We start from the raw sequence: 21,723 nt of genomic DNA, 5'->3' as shown, positions 1-21,723 counted from the left end.
TGGTATTTTTTAACGATTAATGATGATTTGTTATTACTTGATATACTCAAAGGTAGATAGAGTCTCTAGCTATTCGGATTAAAAAATATCGAATATAATTTTTATTTTCAAAGAATATTCTTTTTACTAATTGGAAAGGTGAATTCCAAGATAAACTCAAAAGAAAAAGGGTTAGAGTATTATTTTTCAAAATATGTAGTATAGTTCTTTTATTACCAAAACATGTATTTTAATTTATAAACTAAGAACAACTTAAGATAATGAATATATATATATATATATATATATATATATATATATATATATATATATATATATATATATATAAAATAAATTAATTTTAATTTGCATAATACGATAATCAAATATGAACATATTTATTATGTATTTTTCAAATGAATTTAAATGCCAATTTTGAATTGATTTTTATAATTTTTTTTTGACACTGATTAGTAAGAAATTTATTTTCATGTTTTAGTCGAATTAAAACATAACATTTTAGAGGTGATTCATATTTAAAAGTATAACGGTTACTTTTTTTATTTTAAGTAAGTTTTCTGACTTATTTAAATATTTATTTGACTACTAATACATATTTTTTATCAAAGAAAATATCAATGGAATATATACTTTGACTAGTTTAAAAAAGTATAATTGGCATTTTAAAATATTATTTAAACTAAAAAAAAAGGAACGTGTATATATATATATAATTTGGTTCCATCTGTGCCATATAGCACCTGCTCCGTTCTCTGATTGGCTAGTGCACGTACGCATTTTACACGTCAGCTCTATAAACGACGGCTCCATCAACCATAGGGCGCCGTTTTGTTGTGTTGCATTCGCCGAGGAAGAAAGGAGAAAAAGAGAGAGAAAGAAGCAAGCTTCGCCAGAGGGTGTCACAGTCCATCTTTAAGATCTGAAAACGCCTCTTACTTCCCGGCAACCATAAATTCTTTTACTTTCAATTCTTTGCTTTCAAAATAATAAAACCCTAATAGAGGGGTGCAAACACAATGAGAAGCGCCAACATGTGGACGGTTTTGATGTGTTTGATTATGAGCTTATTCTCTCGCATTGAATCGCTGTCGGTGACGGTGAACGACGTCGAGTGCGTCTACGAGTACGTGCTTTACGAGGGAGACACCGTTTCGGGGAATTTTGTTGTCGTCGACCATGACATTTTCTGGAGTTCCGATCACCCCGGCATTGATTTCACGGTCAGTGACAATTGTTTCAGTTGCCCTAATTGCTTGCCAATTGCTTCAATTGTTAACTTATTGGTGGTCTGATTTTTTTCGTCGGGTTTTAATTTTTGGGGCTCGGTGATAGTTGACATTTTGATTTTCTAGAGGAATTTTGTTATATCTTTATTAAGAAGATCGATTATGATCCATTTATGTACATAATTACCAATCCTAGTTAAATCAGCATGCTTGCAGGAGACACGGACAAAATTCAGTGATAGTTTTGCTCTTGCTTTTTCTACAGTTGTCCAATATGAATTAGAGTTTTATGATAAAATTGTGGAACTTTAATGTACACCTTTTATTTATCTATTATCGAGGTGAAACTCCCATTCTATTGAGAAAATAACACTAAAACCACCTGTGAAATTGTATATAAATTTTACATGGGGTATATGTTCCTTTTTGTCTATGCTGCAGAAACTCAATTTTCTCTTCTTTTTTCTTTTCAATAGAAAATCACTCATTTCACTAAACTGAAAGTTTGTGACTGATATTTGTTGAGGCACCATCAAATTCAATTGTGCAAAACTTTAAAACAAACGGACCCTGACTTGGAATTTGGAAATCATTATCCATTCCCTACTTGATGTACTTATGCCGAAGTCGGTTTGCAAATTGAAAGGCCAAAAATGGTGACCGGGGAAGGGATTACCTTTATTTTCTGCACATAATTAGATTTAAGCTCATGTTTTGCACACTTTTTGTTTACACTGGAGTTTGGGACCTTGAGGCCTTTTGATGATTGAATACATTGTTATAAGTTGTGGAACACTCTGGTTGGTAAGCTCTGCATGATGGATGGGGCAGTATTGCGTAAAATCTCTCTGTGCTGATGTGAAGTATACGAGTTAGACGTGGCTTAGCAGTAATTACTTGTCAGATCACCTATCCAGGAATCGTAAATTGTTTTGTAACTTTAATTTTGTAGATATCCTAATTTTGTAGCTATCATGCAGGTGACATCCCCCGCTGGGAATACTGTCAAAAGTATAAAGGGAACCTCTGGTGACAAGTTTGATTTCAAAGCCCCAGCACATGGAATGTATAAATTTTGTTTCCATAACCCATACTCAACACCTGAGACTGTCTCTTTCTACATCCATGTTGGTCATATTCCCTCTGAGCATGACCTTGCCAAAGATGGTACGTACTTTGTAAGAGGGTTTTTTTAGTAGATTCTACTATCCTACTTCATAAATTACAAGTTTTGGTGTTAATCACACAGCTTTTAATATATAGTATATACATGAGGTACTTCTTGATGTTTATGGAGAATGGTCCAGTTGTCCTTTATTTGTTCTATTTGTTGATTATCAAACTTCCATTTGACTNTAATGGCTTGCAGAGCATTTGGACCCAATTAATGTTAAAATTGCTGAACTCAGAGAAGCACTAGAGTCTGTTACTGCTGAACAAAAGTACTTGAAAGCTCGTGATGCAAGGCATCGTCACAGTAAGTATTTTTTTTTTCCTTTGTTTATGAGCTGGTATGATAGGTTCTTTATCCAAGAACCGTCTTTCTCCTACTATACACAAGTAGAGGCCTAACATGGTATGATGCAAGCCACTGTTCTAGTTGGGGAATTTTGATCTAGTAATTGTGTTGTGATATTATATTTGCAATGATATACGGGCATTTGTAGAATTTATGCAGTGTGGAAATATATTTTTCATAAGCATCTTCATAGCAGGGATGATTCCCAGACGTTCAGTATCTTTACCTTTTATCATTTTGAGATTAAACAAATTCTGCAAATGAAGAACATCTCTATTTAGGTTATCCTGGTACTCATTCGGTCATTTTAATTGTAAAGTGCTAGATGTTTCAGCCAAAGTGAAGCCTTCTTGTGCCAGATCCTATTGGTGTGTTTGTGAAGTTCCTGAAACTTTTTGGCCAATGAAATGTTCAGATTGTTTTCATATTCTGAAAGTATGACAAACCATACCTTAAAGTAGTGTAGTAACAAGCTGCCATTGCAGACTTCTGTTATAAGTACCATTACTTCTGCTAGAAAGGGATATTTTTAGGGTTATTCCTGTCTATTACAAGTTCTGATAAGATGTAGCGTTATATTCTTGGCGTTTATTTCATATTTTATAAACGATCTGAATATTTTCTGTGAGGATAAAAGCAGTTCAGACATTGATGAATATAAGAACCGGCTTGTTTGAACAGCATATTCTTGTGTTATTGGCTTAGAACACTAATGTTATATCTGATGCTTGTATATCCTAGTCTTGTCACTCGTGGATATATCTTATCTCCTTTGTGTCCTATTAAGAAAAAATAGTTACGAACATGATAGTAACTTTCACTGACTCAATCCTCTTTGTTTGTAGCGAACGAGAGCACTCGGAAGCGTGTTGTATTCTACACAGTAGGAGAGTATTTTCTCTTGGCCGCTGTTAGTGCTCTGCAAGTCCTATACATCAGGCGCCTTTTCAGCAAGTCAGTGGCATACAACCGTGTTTGAGTTCCCTTCATTATTAACCTTATGCTGTTCTTCATTAGCATCGGTATTAGGTTTACATGTGCTCTCTATTTAAAAGTCAGATTTCTTGGTGAACACTTTTTTTTTTTTTTACAGAAACACGACCTGTATTTTGATACCCAACAAGATTTTTAAATTCCTTAGTTTGGATTTCAATGGGTTGACAGAAATTAAACCATGTGAGAATCAATACTAAGTTTGTAAAAGGGTAATCTACAAGTTCTCAAACGTTTGATGCAAACTTGAAGTACAATCCTAGTAAGACATATTTTGGTAACTGAACCTATACTGCTTATGTTGATGCGTTTAAGGATTTATTGTTTCACTTTTGCATGTTGTTAATTGGTTTGGATGAGTGGTGAAATATAGCGCAATTAAGGAGAATAATATAATAGGAATGATAGAATAGAAAAGATATTTTATTTGATTGGGTGATAATGGGATGGAACAAAGCAATAAAACTTCTCTACCAGTTTGTATGAATAAAAAATTTAGAAATAAAAACTGAATTAATTGAAAATTATTTTACCATGATTAAACAATATATTTTAATAGGATATTTTTCTTAATAGAAATTTATTTATTATTTTAAAAATATATTATAGCTAAAATAGAGTTAGAGCCATAATCAGTTTTCTTTAATTTCGTTAGTTGGGATTTTTTTTTGTTGGCTTTCATAAATAAAATTTGTTTGTTTTATTTGTCATTAGAAATGAAAATAGATAAATTTGAATATAAAATTTGTGAAAAAGTTGTGGATAAATGTAATAAAATAAAATGTTTTAATAGATTAAAATATACGATTTTTTTTTATCTTTATAGTTATTATTTATTATTATTATTATTGTCAATATTATTTAAGTTATTATTATTTAATAATACTATTATATTTATTTTATATATATATAAATTCAATGAGATATTCAACGTGGTTGGGTTGCAACACAAAACAATAAAGTCAAATGCATGGAATCGGATCCATGCACAAGAGAATCGATCCTTATGGTCCATGGGAATCATTTTTAACTTTTTTCATAATTGATTACCTCTTTCCACAGTTGTACATTTATCACTTTTTTCACTTTCATCATCTTTCATTTCATCCTTCGTTATCACTATAAATATGGATAACAAATTTGTAGAAACAAAAGAAGACACTCTTAATAGGTGACACACAATTAATTTACCATTACTCTTTATTGTCATTGAAGACACTTTAGTAAAAACATTCACTTTATCTTCAAATCTTAAAATTTCCTTCCCACATTTAAGATGTTTTTTGTCTTCTAGTTTTCCTTTAAATCTCCTCACATGGAAGATGTTATTTCTCTTCCGTTTAACCTGTAACATGAAACTTGTAACATGTAACTAATAACCTGTAACATATAATATGTAATTTGTAACCTGTAATAACCTATAATGTGTATCTTATAACTTGTTACTTATAACTTGTAACATGTAATTTGTGACTCTTAACTTGTGACCTGTAACCTGCAACGAGCAATATGTAACTTGCAACCTATCACTTGGAACTTATAACTTGTATCCTATGACCTGTAACATGTCACTTGTAACTTGTAACTTCTAACATGTAACATGTAACCTATAACATGTAACATTAACATGTAACATTAACGTGTAACATGTAACTTGTAACATTTAACCCATAACCTGTGACTTATAACTTGTAACATGTAACTTATAGCCTGTAACATATAACCTGTAACTTGTAACCAATAATTTGTAATAACTTGTAACTTCTAGCGTGTAACTTGTAACCTCTGATAACTTGTAACTTCTAACTTGTAACTTATAACTTGTGACTTGTAACCTTTCACCTGTACTTTGTAATTTTAACATGTAACCAGTAACCTATAAAATGTAACATGTAACCTATAACTTGTAAATTGTAACATGTAACATGTTACATGTTACCTGTAACTTATAACATATAATCCGCTCATGTCACGGCGAGGTACTGCAGAAGAAAAAACCGCAAAATCCGATCCAATTTATTGTAATCGATTAGTTAACATGTTGGTTAACCGTATTCNGAAACACGGAAAAAAATCATTGGCTTATCAAATTTTCTATCGAGCTATGTAAAAGATTCAACAAAAGACATAAACAAATCCACTATCTGTTTTACGTCAAGCAATACGTGTTACTGTAACTTGTAACATGTAACGTATAAAATGTAACATGTAATATATAACCTATAACATGTAACTTGTAACCTATCATCTGTAATTTGTAACTTGTAACCTGTAACCCGTAATCCATAACACGTAACCTGCAACTTGTAACCTGCAACCTGTAACCTATAACATGTAATTTGTAACTTATAATTTGTAACCTGTAGACTCTAATATGTAACCTGTAACTTATAACATGTAACATGCAACCAGTCCTAAACTTTAAATCTTAAACTTTAAACCCATTTACAATAATTTCCAAAATTACTACTGTAAAAATGTATGATCTTATAAATAATTAATTTGTGATTTAATCACAATAAAACTACTTATCTGGATATATTATGTTCACATTCCATTATGTTTTTCACGATTGTTTATATTTTTTTTATTGTAAGAAATTACTTATCCAAATAATTGATGGTGACATTGACAAATTTGATATCGTTCCACGATACCTTTTATTGAATTATTTTTCTTTTTGTATTGATGATTGTTCATATATGATTTTTTTTTCTCCAATACTTAATATGTTGGAATATATGGTTCTTCTCGGTTGTTGAATATTTTTTGAGCAAAATATATTTATTCAACTACCTTTTTAAACTTTTATTTTCTTAATTTATTTCAATATTATTTTTAATTATTATGAATTAATTTGTTAAATTATTATTATTTTATTTATGTTTAATTAATTTATAATTTTTTTTTCCAATTATTTGTTTATGAATTAATTTGATTAGATTATTCTTTTCTTAATATTTATCGACTAATATAGAAATTCATTTAAACTATAATTCTATATCTCATTGAGCCTTATCAAAGTTTACTGAATTTTAAGCTTAATTTTATGCATCTTCAATATACATTTAAAAATGGTTATTGTAAAAAATTAACAAATTTGTTAGATGATCATTTGTGTCTGGATGACATCAGTTTTACAATTGAAAAATAACTATATTTAATTGAAATTTTTTTAAATTCATTGTAAAGTAAATTCATGTAATAAATACACTTCCTAATTGTTAAATATAATTTTATAAAATATTGATTTTGATACGTATGTTAAAAAGAATAACTCTTATGAAAAAAGAGAGATAAAAATAAATGAGTTACACAGACAACAGTGAGAACTTTTCACTGACATGGTCACACACAATGATAGGAAATTATCAGTTGTTCAAACCTATCATTTGATAAGGGTTTATATTACAGATATAGATGTTTTTGTTCATTATAAATCATATATTTAATTTCATTGAAGAAACGTAATATATGTCGGAAGTCCTATGTCCACTATAAATAAGATAAATGTATAATATATAAGTGGAATTCAGTTAAAATTCACTTCTAAATCCGTGAATCAAATGAGATTTTAATATTTATTTAATTCCTATGCCCGCAAAAAGTGTGGAATCCCCACGGGAGAAAAAACAACACCCATGCTTTCATCTCTTCGTCTTAATTCAACCAAAAGCTACGCTAAACTGGTAGGTGCCCTTATTCATTCTTGCTTTTACTAAAACAAATAATCTCCTGGAAAATATTAGTTTGGGTAATAATGTTTATAAAAAATAAAGTTACTTTCTCATAACATTGTTTAAATATAAAATTTAAAAGAAACTAAATTTTAAGATTGTTAAAAAATAATTAAATTACTTAAAATAATATAATTTTAAATTTTACTTGAAATAAAAATGTAAGGATATGAATTTGTTTGTTAACTATTTTCTTAGACTGAGACATTATGATATTTATTTTCCTTTATTTTAGTTGGAACATCATCTACCAGGCATAGTTGATTTTATGCTGTTCTTTCGATTCATGTACGATGAACCTTCTTTCAAACAAAAATTGATAGTGATTAATTTTTATTATATCTCCAAGATTATTCTTTTTCCTATAAAAAGAATCTTATTTATCAATTTTAGTTAGTTTTTTTTTCTTTTAATATTAGTAATTCTTTTCAATCAAGTTCAACTATAATTTTTCTTATTAATATCAATTACGATAACTTTTTAGTAGGTGTATAATTAATGTTGATCAATATATAGATTAGTCAAATATGTTTTTAGTATGCAAAACTAAAATTTGTTCGGTTTCAAATTTTGATATCTTTCCATATAAAACTTAATAAATAAATAAACATAGTAACTTTAATCTAATTTAATCAAATTTTTATGTTAAATAATGTAAATAATTCAAATATTAAACTAAAACATTATTTCATATGTTAAAAATATTCTACAATCTTAAATTTCAATATCTATTCGTTTTTAAAATTTTAAAATTAATATGTATAAAAATATATGATGGAGACAAATTTTAATTTTGTATATAAATTTTGAGACTAAAAATTTATTTAGATTTATATATATTAGATTTATTTTTTTATTAGTTTCAATTAGATTTTCTTTTTACAACATTTAAAAAAAATATCAACTAATGGAAAGCTTTTTATTGACACTAATAAATCTAGTTTTCCATGATGTAAATCAAGATTTCTTAATTTAATATTGATGAGTTTATAAAGATTATTCTATGAATGTGTTATTTGATAGGAAATTTTATTCAATGATAAATGAAATACTCTATCAAAATAATAAAACTAAAATATAATAAATTTGAATTATTTATTTAAATAAGATATTTAAAAAATGATATAACTTAACATGAAAGAAATTCGAAAAGTGTAACAAATCAAACTATTTACAATATTTAGGAGGAATTTCTTGGTATTAAGTTAGTCTTTATAAAAAAAATTGATGGATTTAATGGTTATTTACTAGAAATGTAAATATTCTTACACTATTAGTTAATTAAAATGATTAAGCTGGATTGGGAGTTTACTAGCTATATTTACTTGTGCTATGAAATGACTGAATTGACCTTCATATTTAACACCGGAGAAGAGAGCGTCGACGGTGGGAGAAGCATGAGTGAATCAGAGAGAGGGCATGAGAAATGGGTGAGTTGACTCAGTAGAGCGAATCGATGGAAGAAGAGAGTGAATGCTTCGAGTGCCTCCAACTTCGAATAAAATCGGATTTCTCGGAGCAAGTGTTTTTCAATTATGCCATCTCCAATTCTGCTTTTCCTTTCGGATCCTCAGCTATCGTCAATGTCTCTCTCTCTCTCTCTCTCTCTCTCTCTCTCTCTCTCTCTCTCTTCTCATTCAATTTCTGGATAACTTTTTTTTTTTTTTAACTTAATATATTCCATTTTAATTTCCTTTTCTTCTTTTTGGAAAAATAGATTTCTGGTACTACTGATGGAGAAGCTTCGGGCGGTCAATTTATATTGCAATACATGCCGAGTCGTGATAAGAATTGTTTTATCAATTATGTGTAAGATTTTTGTTCTGCATTTTTGGTGCTGATTACTTTTCTTTTTTAATTTTAATGATGATTATCTGTGATATGTTTTGACATGGTCTGTTTGTGCTTTTGTTGCATTCTCTTAATTAAAATCTGGAAAATGTATCGTTGTTTTAGTCTTTGGTTAGATTTGTTGTTGGCTGCTGGAAATTGGAAGTGATAAACTCTTGTTCTTTATGCAGAAATGAATATAGTTTGGACAGTGGTGAAATTACTACCGGGAGTGGTGATCCTGATATTGGTGGAAGTAAAAATAATGTTATTAAGGGTAGAATTACTTCATCAGATGATTCTGACTGTGGCAAAGCTTTTTCTGGAAACACAAATTGTAGTCATTCTGGAAGGTTTTCTTGCTTGAGGACAATCACCTCACTCTTGCCGATTGCTCATGTGGGAAATTCTTCCTATTCTACGTTTCAAAAGGTGTCCTCTGATTTCTTGTCCGGGCTAATCGAAGACCATGTCTTAAATTCACTTTATCTCTTCATTGAAGAGAAAGGATCTGGACGGGACAGTATAAATTTCCTGGGTTTAATTGGGTTGCCATCATTTGAAGAGGATGTTTTGCCAGGCTCTTTGAGGCATCCCAACATAGCTCCAGCCCTTGCAATTTTTGAAACATCCGATCATGTTAATGTGGTGCTTCCAAAAACTCCATACAACTTGGAAAGTATTCTTCATTTTAATCCCAATTCCTTAAAATCTGATTGGAATAGAAGATTTCTTATATATCAACTACTCTCAGCCTTATCGTACGTACATGGTTTAGGGGTTTCTCATGGTAATATATGTCCATCCAATATCATGTTGACTGATTCGTTATGGTGTTGGCTGAGATTATGGAGTGAGCCCGTATTGGAATCTAATTTAACTTCGCAGGAGAGTGAAAGCGTTAATTCTGAACCTGCAAGAATTGGTTGTTGTAATGTTGGTTGTCATTCTCATGGCCTTTATGCTGATCTAAAGCTTTCTCCAACAATAGATTGGCATGCTTGCTTTCAGCAGTGGTGGAGAGGAGAAATAAGTAATTTTGAATATTTACTCATCTTAAACAGATTAGCAGGAAGGAGGTGGGGGGACCATACATTTCATCCAGTAATGCCTTGGGTAATTGATTTTAGCTCAAAACCTGATGATAATTGTGATGTAGGGTGGCGCGACTTGAGCAAGAGTAAATGGCGCTTGGCAAAAGGCGATGAACAATTGGATTTCACATATTCAACATCTGAAATCCCTCATCATGTTTCAGATGAATGTCTGTCTGAATTGGCTGTCTGCAGTTATAAAGCAAGAAGACTGCCTTTGAGTGTTCTGAGAATGGCTGTTCGTTCTGTGTATGAACCTAATGAGTATCCTTCCACAATGCAGAGGCTCTATCAATGGACTCCCGATGAATGCATTCCAGAGTTTTACTGTGATGCTCAAATATTTATATCAATACATGATGGTATGGCTGATTTGGCTGTACCCTCTTGGGCAGAGAGTCCTGAGGATTTCATTAAATTGCATTTTGATGCATTAGAAAGTGATAGAGTGTCATTTCAGCTCCATCACTGGATAGATATAACCTTTGGTTACAAAATGTCTGGCCAGGAAGCTATCGCTGCTAAGAATGTTATGCTTCCTCTATCAGAACCCTCAATGCCAAGATCAACAGGACGTCGTCAGCTCTTTACACAACCACACCCTATACGTCATGCCACTACCAAAACAAAACGTCACAGTTCCAATAAATATGCCAAAGTTTGGAGTCAGGCATATGAAATGCACAGAGAGACATCTCTTCTGGCTGGAACTGCTTATCTACAAGAACTAGAGCAAGCATCTAAATTTTCTGAACATGCTAGGCATTTGAATGCCTGTTACCGTTATCCCTCAAATCAAATGACAGGGAAAAACATCTCATCTTTGGGAGATCCAACAACAAATACATTTAGTGAAAATATAAGCAAACTATCTTTGATTGACAGAAATTACCATGTACCTAATAAAATAAATCTAATTTCTTTTCTTCAACATATGAAAGAGGAAGATGAAGGCTCCTTAGGGTATCCAGACTTGCTACTCTGGAAGCAGAAATTATCTTCTTCAAGACTTTGCTCTGAAGATGTTGCTGGGGACATATTTTCTATTGGTTGTCTCTTGGCTGAACTTCATCTTTCCAGGCCACTCTTTGATCCAATCTCATTGTCAATATACTTGGAAGATGGAACCTTTCCAGGATTTCTGCAGGATCTACCTCCTAATGTTAGATTACTTGTTGAAGCATGCATCCAAAAGGATTGGACGAGGTACCATTGTGTTTGCACACATACAACTGACTTTTTGTTGTTTTTTTCGTCTATCATGTTAATTTAAGTATTTATTTTTGCTATATAGGAGGCCTTCTACCAAATTTCTTCTGGAATCACCTTATTTTCCAAAGAGTGTCAAGTCCTCCTACTTGTTTCTTGCTCCACTTCAGCTTGTAGCTAAAGACGAAACTCGTCTTCGTTATGCTGCAAATCTTGCAAAGCATGGAGCCCTCAGGGAAATGGGTGCATTCGCAACTGAAATGTGCACTACTTATTGCTTACCGCTTATAGTGAATGCTGTGAGTGATGTTGAAGCTGAATGGGCATATATGCTTCTGAAGGAATTCATGAAATGCTTAACAGTGCCAGCAGTGAAAACAATAATCCTGCCAACAGTACAGAAAATTTTACAGGCAAGTTGCTCACTTGATTTTATGCTTTTGTTTAGCCTGTGGATTTTTCCCTTTTTTTCTAAAAATAAATAGAAATCTTAGAAGACTTCTTTTTACAGACCACAGGTTATTTACGTTTAAAGGTTGCACTTCTACAAGATTCATTTGTGAGGGAAATATGGAATCAAGTTGGTAAACAAGCATACCTGGAAACTATTCATCCATTGGTCTTGTCAAACTTGTACAATTCTCCAGATAAAAGTTCAGCTGCCTCTGCTTCAGTGCTTCTAATCAGTTCTAGCGAGGAGCTTGGAGTACCTATTACCATCCATCAGGTTTTTGGGTTTTGCAACAACCTTCCATACTATGTTTTCCTTCATCCATCAATCCTACTTATGTGTGATCATTATTGCTTTTCTCATTCTTGAATCAGACTATCTTGCCTCTTGTTCACTGCTTTGGGAAAGGACTATCTGCGGATGGCATTGATGTGCTGGTCAGAATTGGTATTCTTAGTTTATTGACTTCTGCATTTTTCTATCTTTCCTTCATTTGGACCTTCAATTTATAATGCCCTTCCATTTTTTGACTTCTCAGGTGGCATTTTTGGGGAATTGTTTATTGTCAAACAGATGGTACCTTTACTCAAAAATGTTGTTCGTTCCTTCATTGATGTGTCATGCATGAATAAGCCCGATCCTGTCCAGAGTTGGACTGCTTTGGCACTTATTGATTGCATGATGACTTTAGATGGCCTTGTAGCTTTCCTGACAGAAGAGGTCATTGTAAAGCAGCTTCTTGAAGTATGGTTCTTATTCTTTTTGGGTTTCAAAATGCTTTAATTGCCAATAAATACTGCATAACAGCTTATTGTTCAATTTACTGAAAAATACACAGGATCTAAGTTGCATACACATAGGGCTTCTTATGCAGAAACATATGGACATTGCAGTGCTTCAGGTTCTTCAAATTATCCATTGGTTTGTTTTGGATCCATCACTCATTCCTCGATTCTGTTGACTCTAATTGGCATCTAGCTTAAACCCTTGCCAGGGACTCTAACTTTTTAGTCACAAGTCACTGGGTAGTGAGACAGTTATATGTGAAAACATCAGAATTAATTTATGACTTGTTTTAATTGGAATGACAAAAGTAAAGTGTTACGATTGTCAATGATTTTTTTCATTTTGTTCATGGCCATTAGACTTACCATTGTGCTTAAAACAAAATTTGACACTCCTTCCAAACTGTTTTTTCACAATTCCCCAAAGTTGTAGTTCAAACAGATTGATTGCTCTGGCCTTTTATTTGACCTGAACCCTGCCAGTGTGGTGATGTCTGCTCCTTTTCATCATCATAATGCATCTCATTCTATTGATAATCACTTAATTGTTAAATAATCCTAGTTGCCTTCCCCCTTTTCAGATTGCTGCCTCTACTCTTTTTGGAATTTGTCAGAGGATTGGAGCAGATTTGACAGCTTTACATATTCTTCCAAAACTTAAAGAACTATTTGATGAGCTGGCTTTCTCCCAGGAAGTTTCTAAAGGTTCAACTACTGTTGGCAAAAACTTGAAGGCTAGCAAAATAAAAATTGGAGGGGACTTGCACATTGAAAGTCGTATGGATCTAGTGTGAGTTTCAGTTTTGCTTTCTAGTCTAGGTGTTATACTGGTCAATTACCCTCCTGCTATTCAATGCAAAATTATAAGAACTCTTGGTAGAGAAGTGGAAATAATAAATAAGAAAAGTGAGAAGGAATCATGCAAAACTAAATAGAATGAATAAATTGAGTCATATTAGTGGTTTATGTCAAATCTAAAAATACTGTGCTAAACCTCTTTATAATTTAAGGTGATATGACCATATGTGATTTGAAGATTTGCCCCACGAGAAATGCCGGATCACTTTGATAGAACCAATATCTTTGGCTAGGCAATCTCATTGTTAACTGTGTAGGGATGTTTTTGTTTCTAATATTATTTTAGTTCTGTATCTTCAGCTTCACGTTATTAATTCATATGATATTTTACAGCTGTAAAAGCTTGTAAAATAAGCTCTATTGCTTTGATAAGATTCAGAGCATAGTATCTGAAGACAACAACTCCACTTTTCACCTTTGGCTTCATATCTTTCTTCCAATTCTAATAAGGAAAATCCATATTTCTAACACAAAATAAAAATTAAATGCATCATGTAATATGCTTAACTAAACAAAGATATAATAATATATTCCATGACCTAAAGATCCTTACTAATCTAGTTTTTCAACCCAGTTGCAATGTCCTGATTTGCAAAAGTTATGCAAATTTCTACCTGATCTAATATATTGCATCTTGTAGTGTCCCACCTATCATCAATATCCGGAGTTAATTATCAAAATTTGAGACACATAAGCAAAGCACTTGACTATAGATTTGAAAGATAAATTATTTCCCTTAAATCATCTTTTCTAGGAGACATAAGCTTATAGTCTTATCTTTCAATTAGAAAATGTCCCATGCTCTGCACATTCTACTGAAACCATGGGAGTTAATTTGGACATGATGTTGGGCATTGCAAATCGTCACTGAATCAGGTTTAAACTTGCTGTTGTACTATTATGAAAATGCAATTGGATCATTAAATCAAGTTTGTCATCAAATTGCATTGATTCCCTACTGTAAATAGGTTGTATCTTGACCTCCTAAAGTCACTTTCAAGTTTATTTTGTTTTATGACATGCCATTTCAAATGGCCTTGTTTTTTCGTTTGCCGTGTATAAAAAAGTCTTCTTGGTCATATGTAGGTTGGTACTCTATCCTTCCTTTGCATCTCTTCTAGGGATAGAGAAACTTCGTCAATGCTGTGCTACTTGGTTGATTCTTGAACAGTATCTTCTACATCATCATAATTGGAAGGTATGATGCTATACATTTTTCTATTCTTTTCCCCTATATGAATGGAAAAATTGCATGGTTTTATTGGTGTTATAGCTTCTTGTTTGCTTATTTCTAAATCTGTTGTGATTCAGTGGGAATATGCAGGAGAATCATCAAAAAATGGTTCAGAAATTATTCTTGCTAGAAGACCTGTAACATCCCAAGGATTTACATCTGATTACAATCCTGCAAAGCTGTTGCTTAATGGAGTTGGATGGTCAATTCCACAATCCCAAGGAAGTAGAAGTGCCAAAAATTTGATTCCTCAAAGACGACCATTTAAAGTTCGTCAAAGTCCAGTAGTAGTGCATGAAGGAATGACATACCAAATGAACCAAGAACCCTGGTTTTGGTTCCCTAGTCCAGCCACCATCTGGGATGGGCCTGAATTTCTTGGGAGGGTGGGGATTCAGAAAGATGATCTTCCATGGAAGATCAGAGCATCTGTTATATACTCTATACGTGCACATCAGGGAGCACTAAGGTCTCTGGCTGTTAACCAAGATGAATGCACTGTTTTTACTGCTGGAATTGGTCAAGGATACAAGGGAACTGTTCAGAAATGGGAATTGAGCCGAACTAACTGTCTGTCCGGCTATTATGGCCATGAGGAGGTTTGTTTTGTTATTCTTTGCTGAAAATGACATTCTTCAACCATGGAGAACTGCTGCATGGTATAGATCCCTGTAGTGTGTGTGTGTGTTTGTATTTCTATAGCAGAGAACTAAACGCTACTGTCATGTATCAACTCTGGTTTCAAATTATCAATATCCGAATTGCATAGTACAAAGTGGAGCACGATGGATGACTATTTAAAACAAAACAGATTACAATGTGACTTAATATATGAGGAACTAGTCCAATAAAATACAATTAATTAGTTTAGTTGACCTATGAACTACTTTTCTCCAATTTCAGGTTGTGAATGATATTTGCGTCTTATCAAGTGGAAGAGTGGCATCTTGTGATGGAACAATTCACATTTGGAATAGCCAAACAGGGAAGCAAATATTAGTATTTTCTGAGTCGCAAACAGAATCTAGCCATCCTACAAGCCATCCATCCTCTGCATCAAAGATAAATAGTGACCAGGCAAATGTGCTAAATTTGAATACACTATCAAATGGAATATTGTCTAGTGCTTTCGACTCAAGTCTTTATACTTGTATGCATCAATTATACTCCACTGAAACTCTTGTAGTTGGCACTGGAAATGGTTCTCTGAGGTAAAATTAACTCTTCATGATGAATGTCATTTCAATAAAGATATTTAGAAAAATATGTCGATGCCTACCCACTTTTGAATCTTGTACAGGTTCATTGATGTTTCTCGAGGCCAAAAGCTTCATATCTGGAGAGGCGAATCTACAGAATCTAGTTTTCCTTCACTTATTTCTGCCATCTGCTCTACTGGCTCTGACAAGATGCAAGCAGGTGGAATTTCCTCTTTGCCATCTTTTATTGCAGCGGGGCTAAGTTCTGGTCACTGTAAATTATTTGATGCTAAGAGTGGAAATGTCATTAGCTCTTGGCGAGCTCACGATGGATACGTGACAAAGGTATTTTGTTGAAAATATAAGGTTTAGGTAATTTGATTTTACACACAGCTTCATCCATGTCTTTGTCTACAGTTGGCAGCACCTGAAGAACATCTGCTCATTTCCAGCTCTCTGGACAGAACTTTACGAGTCTGGGACTTAAGAATGTAAGAGCTATCACCCTACTGAACTTCAAATTCGTTAAGAGTTTATGATCATTTAGAACTGTATCTCTTAATTTGAGAGATTAAATTTTGTGCATTTGGACACATGAAAGTGGTTGATTGAGTTTTGAATAATTATTACCCCTTATTGCATATATTCCTGATGGTAGTTAATAAACTATTTGGTAATAACGGTAAGAATATTTTCTTAAGGTACAGGTGACCTGGTTCATATAGTTTCGCATAGGAAATTAAAGAATTCATCAACAAAAGAAAAAGAAAAAAAAAAAAAAAAAAAAAACTAACTGGACCTCTACTCTTCTCTGTTTATTTCTTCATTGTATGTCCGTATTGGAGTGTTGGACTTTCATCATGTGTCTGTTGTTTCACGTTCATAATTTGAGTCTTTGCAGACTGTGCTTCATATATTGCATGTTTTTATTTGAAGATGTATTGCCACGAGAACTTAAATGAAAGTGATCAGCTTTCTTCCTCATTTCCAGAAGGATATATCTTGAAGCTCATTTTTACTACCCTTGCAGGAATTTGCCGTCGCAGCCCGTTATTTTCAGAGGTCATTCAGATGGTATATCCAGCTTCTCCATTTGGGGCCATGATGTTATTTCAATTTCCCGGAGTAGGATTGGGCTTCTCTCCTTGTCTAAATCTGTCAACGAAACAGTAAGCTTCTCTTTTAAGGACCCACAACATGACAGGAATAGGAATTAAGAAGGAATATAGTTTGTCTAGCATTTAATTTAAGTGTTAAAATGATGGTTCATTATTGCTTTAGTTGTATCTTGTTGCTTGATGCGATCCTTCTAGCTGATTCATAGGTTTCAGCTTCTTGATAAAATATGAAGATGCTTTTACATTTGCTTAAAACCCAACTTCCAGCCACTCATCTCTTCTTCACAGATTTAAGAGAGTGCAATTCATATGCTTGAGATGTTGTGTCCTGCAGCCTTATAGTGTCTATGTTCCGCGGCTTGAGTTCTCAGCCATATGAACCTGAATTCTTTTATGTTTGCTATGCATCTATTTGTAACAATACAGAACTAGTTTTGTGCTCAGATTTTGAAATTTTTTTCCTGATTATATGATTCCATGACGCAGGATGGGCAGCACCATATTATCCCCCAGAGACTCTACGTTTCTGATAACGGTCAGAGAAGCTTGTCAGCGTTATCAAGTATTAGTATACTTCCCTTTTCCCGATTGTTTCTCATTGGAACCGAAGATGGTTATCTTAGAATCTGTTGTTAAATATACTTCACCGTTTTCCTTATCTTTCTTTGTACATATGAATGATCAGCCATATCAGAGGAACCAACTGCATCGGTTCAGGCTTTCAGCCAAAATATCCCTGTATAATTCTCTTTTTTATTATTTCATGAGGTCTCAACTTTGAAGTAAAAAATTGGTTTTTGGTTTCCTAGACTAATTGTGCCCCTTGTATATTTTTTATACAATGATGTTCTGATTATTCAAATTTGTATTTGGGATGTGTGAACCGTCACTGACGTAGAAATCCATACTAGCATGTCGGACAATAAAACGTAAACTTAACAGGGGTGTTATTTTAAGCGCATTAATTAAGGATAATGAATTGAAGTTTTTATTTAAATAATATGAATACACCTAAGCATACATACCCTTTGTTTTTTTATATAATTTTTAATCAAAAAATGATTTTATTATTGGAGTGTTGGTAAACGATAAACTTAGTCAAAGATGAGTTGCATTTGGACATTGACTTCGATTTTGATGTATCTCTATTATAAAACGGAATTCTGTCGTGCTATTGATCAAATGTCGGTTTACTTGTCTTGTAGTTTTAAAATAATACAAAATAGTTTCATTTTAATCTATCTATGATAAATAAGCAATTCAAGATTTTAGTTATAATAACATATTATGTTGATTAATTGTGACTTAGCTTGTGGTAAAATACTAAAGTTTTTATTTTTCATCTTTATAAAAGGAATATTTCTCTCTCTCTAAAATTAAAATATTGTTTTTATTCATAATTTTATCGGTTTATCTATCTCGTTATATCATTTTTATCATCTTTTAATTAGACAATTTTATTTTTTATCAAATAAAAATTAGTTTATTTGTTTAGTAAAATAAGTAATTAAATAATTTCTATATATTTAAAAATTACTAACCAATTTCTCTTTTTAAAAATTGTCACATAATTCTTTTAATACAATTCTTACACAATCATATATATTTTCATGTTTTTCAATTAACTACATATAGACATTGTAAAACCATATATATTGGACCAACAAATTTATTAAATTTTTTTTTTAAATTAAACGTTCAAAATTGCTTAGGAAGATTTGTTGCAATTTATTGGACATACTGTACATAAAATATTTCTATTGGAAATTGAGTAAATAAACTAGGTTACATTGCATGTTCTAATTTTTATTGTATAGAGAAAAAAAATTAAACATGAATTGCAATGTTTTTTCTCCAAAAATGAATTTCCGAGAATAGAAAACACAAAAGAATCATAGAAAAAAAGAAGACAAAAAGTAAACGGCTAAACGCCAAGAAAGGTCGTTGGAACTTGCAACAGAGTGGTGTACGATGGGCATTGGCCATAGAAAAATTCTAAAAATTATCCAAAAAGAGAAGGGGCATAATGGGTAAAAACTGAAGTGATATTGGATTGCAGAGAAGCTTATATTTAGTTCGTCGCATCGTTCATTGTTGAGGATCTGATTTCAATTTCTGCTGCTGACTGCGTTTGTTCTGTTGTATCATTTCACATCTTCTCATCCAACCAACCATCCACCAAAAATGTTGGCGGTTTTTGACAAATCGGTGGCAAAGAGCCCTGAGGGTCTTCAGAGCCCTCAATCAAATTCCGTTTCAGCCTTAAAAGATGGGTTTCTGGCACAGCACTTCTCTGCCGTTCACCCTGGTTCCGTCACCGTTAATCTTGGCACTTCGGGTCTCCTCGCCTATTCTCTTCACAAACAGAATCCCCTTCTCCCAAGGTCCATCATTTTCTCTTCTTTTTTCGATGTCTTAAAGTTGATTTTTTTTTCTTGGTAAACTCATTAGGTTTCCGTTTTGTGTTTCTTGATCTTGGAAGTAAATTTTTCGCCGATGTGTTTGTAAACTCAACCTGTTTGTTATTTGATGTTTCTGAGTTTGAATCTCAACACTTTTTAGGATAACGGTGTGTAGTTGAAGCTTTTATATTGCTTTACATTTTATTGTAGAATTCGATTATTGATTAATGGAAAATGTTGGATTCTTTTTTCTTTTATTTTTATGTTCTTAAGAGTTATTCTTGTTTGTTTTCATCATCTTGATCGTTATTGATTATTATTGTTCTGGCTGGACCTTACCTTGACCGAACATTAGATTTCATCTCCTTAGTTTATTAGCACGCGCGTGATTCTGTGTTTCATTTTTTTTTTGGTTCTGGCATTATCTATCTTGTTTCTGTTGATGGCATTAAGTCCCGAATACAAGAAAAAAGAAAAAAGTAGTAACTGCCATGTATGAAAATCTTTAGATTTTCCTTGATGGTTATTTGGTTAAGATATAGCACCTCTTTTTAGCTTTTTCACATATCTTAAAATATATTTTGTTAGAGTATTAACATTGTATTATCAGTCCTCGCCCTTCCTTTTGTCTTCCTTTCCCAGTTCCCACCAGCAGAAGTCATTCTAAGGTAGTTTTGTTGCACCATTTATAATCTTTCTAGCTTAGTCTTAACTGTTTTCTGTTGCTTCTTGTTATGTTACTTCAGTGATTTTAATGAAATTACAAGGTTGTAGTTCTTCAGCTTAAGCCTTGGAGCAATACCTACCTAATCATTCCCGTTCCATGTTAAACTGAAATTCTCCTCTACTTTCTCTTTGATCAGTAAAATGACAAATTTGAAAATCCTGAATTCTTATCATCTAATTTTATGAAAGAAACTGAACACTATGATGTTGTGAAGGATTTCTCTCGTAAAGATTACTCTCCTAATATACTGATTTTCTTACGTTGCCAGGCTGTTCGCTGTTGTGGATGACATTTTCTGCTTGTTTCAAGGTCACCTTGAGAACGTTGCGAATCTTAAGCAACAATATGGAATGAATAAAACGGCTACTGAGGTAACCATTATCATAGAGGCATACAGAACTCTAAGAGATCGTGGTCCCTATCCTGCTGCTCAAGTTGTGAGAGATTTCCAGGGAAAATTTGCGTTTATTCTGTATGACAGTAGTGCTAACACTGCATTTATTGCTGCGGTGAGTTATCCTCGATCCAGCTAATTTCCTGTCTATTTGCCAATGTTTTTCTTTTCTAACTTGAGATACATATCCTGGTTGTTGGAAGGATGCTGATGGGAATGTTCCCTTTGCTTGGGGAACTGATGCCGATGGAAATCTTGTTCTTTCAGACGACGCAGAGATCGTAACTAAGAGCTGTGGGAATTCCTTTGCACCATTCCCCAAAGGTAATATTAAGATTTGTTTTGAAAAGGCAATCTGAACTAAATTTATCCAAGTTTATTAAAATTTGAAAGTGAGTTAAGAGGAAGAGAAGTTGCGCTAGAACTGACAGTTTCTTTTCTTTCTGGACTACCATTGTGTAATCGTTTATTTTGCAATTACGTTTGTTCCATATTGGGCATCAATGGTAACATATTTGATCCCCATGTTCAGGATTTTTCTTTACAACATCCGGAGGATTGAGCAGCTTTGAGCATCCACTTAATGAGGTGAGGCCTGTGCCGAGGGTTGGTAGTTCAGGACAGGTGTATGGTGCCAATTTCAAGGTGGATGCTGAGACTAAGAAGGAATCAACTGGCATGCCAAGGGTTGGGAGTGCTGCTAACTGGTCAAATAATATTTGATTGCGACCCCGTTCTGTTTGAATTAAGGCTTTTATCATAGCCGATTTCGGCCGAATTTTAAAATTCTGGTTCTGTTTTGAGGCTCTAGCGAGGCTTGGCTTATCATATTAAGCTATACAATTTGCTTGGAGCAAATATTAAGCTCATTCTCTCTTGTCACAGCTCATGTAATAATATCAACTTGTGGACGGGTTCATCCTAGAAATTATGATTTTTTACGGCTT

At 32.8% G+C, this 21,723-nt stretch overlaps 3 protein-coding genes across 3 annotated transcripts; all 3 read left to right on the top strand.

Annotated features, from left to right (window-relative positions):
• The first annotated feature begins 796 nt into the window (after positions 1 to 796).
• Positions 797 to 4,026, top strand: LOC106769941 (transmembrane emp24 domain-containing protein p24beta3). The gene is made up of 4 exons (XM_014655755.2): positions 797 to 1,220; positions 2,207 to 2,393; positions 2,596 to 2,703; positions 3,591 to 4,026. Exons 1-4 carry the CDS (start codon positions 1,017 to 1,019, stop codon positions 3,722 to 3,724), a joined length of 633 nt encoding a protein of 210 aa, XP_014511241.1. The 5' UTR covers positions 797 to 1,016; the 3' UTR covers positions 3,725 to 4,026.
• A 4,782-nt stretch (positions 4,027 to 8,808) lies between these two features.
• On the top strand, positions 8,809 to 18,115 carry LOC106772169 (protein GFS12). Its single transcript, XM_014658382.2, has 16 exons — positions 8,809 to 9,060; positions 9,193 to 9,284; positions 9,497 to 11,605; positions 11,694 to 12,021; positions 12,120 to 12,335; positions 12,434 to 12,506; positions 12,598 to 12,803; positions 12,898 to 12,960; positions 13,426 to 13,634; positions 14,789 to 14,900; positions 15,014 to 15,535; positions 15,840 to 16,147; positions 16,237 to 16,480; positions 16,553 to 16,626; positions 17,166 to 17,304; positions 17,740 to 18,115. Exons 1-16 carry the CDS (start codon positions 8,932 to 8,934, stop codon positions 17,887 to 17,889), a joined length of 4,974 nt encoding a protein of 1,657 aa, XP_014513868.1. The 5' UTR covers positions 8,809 to 8,931; the 3' UTR covers positions 17,890 to 18,115.
• Positions 18,116 to 19,287: 1,172 nt separating this feature from the next.
• On the top strand, positions 19,288 to 21,723 carry LOC106769853 (stem-specific protein TSJT1). The gene is made up of 4 exons (XM_014655631.2): positions 19,288 to 19,637; positions 20,651 to 20,891; positions 20,980 to 21,100; positions 21,309 to 21,723. The coding sequence occupies exons 1-4, from the start codon at positions 19,438 to 19,440 to the stop codon at positions 21,497 to 21,499; spliced, it is 753 nt and encodes a 250-aa protein (XP_014511117.1). The 5' UTR covers positions 19,288 to 19,437; the 3' UTR covers positions 21,500 to 21,723.

The sequence above is a fragment of the Vigna radiata genome, chromosome 8, assembly GCF_000741045.1.
Source record: "Vigna radiata var. radiata cultivar VC1973A chromosome 8, Vradiata_ver6, whole genome shotgun sequence".
In the NCBI taxonomy this organism is placed as follows: Eukaryota; Viridiplantae; Streptophyta; class Magnoliopsida; order Fabales; family Fabaceae; genus Vigna; species Vigna radiata.
Note: the sequence above shows the minus strand (reverse complement) of the source record. Positions and strands in the feature narration are given on the sequence as shown.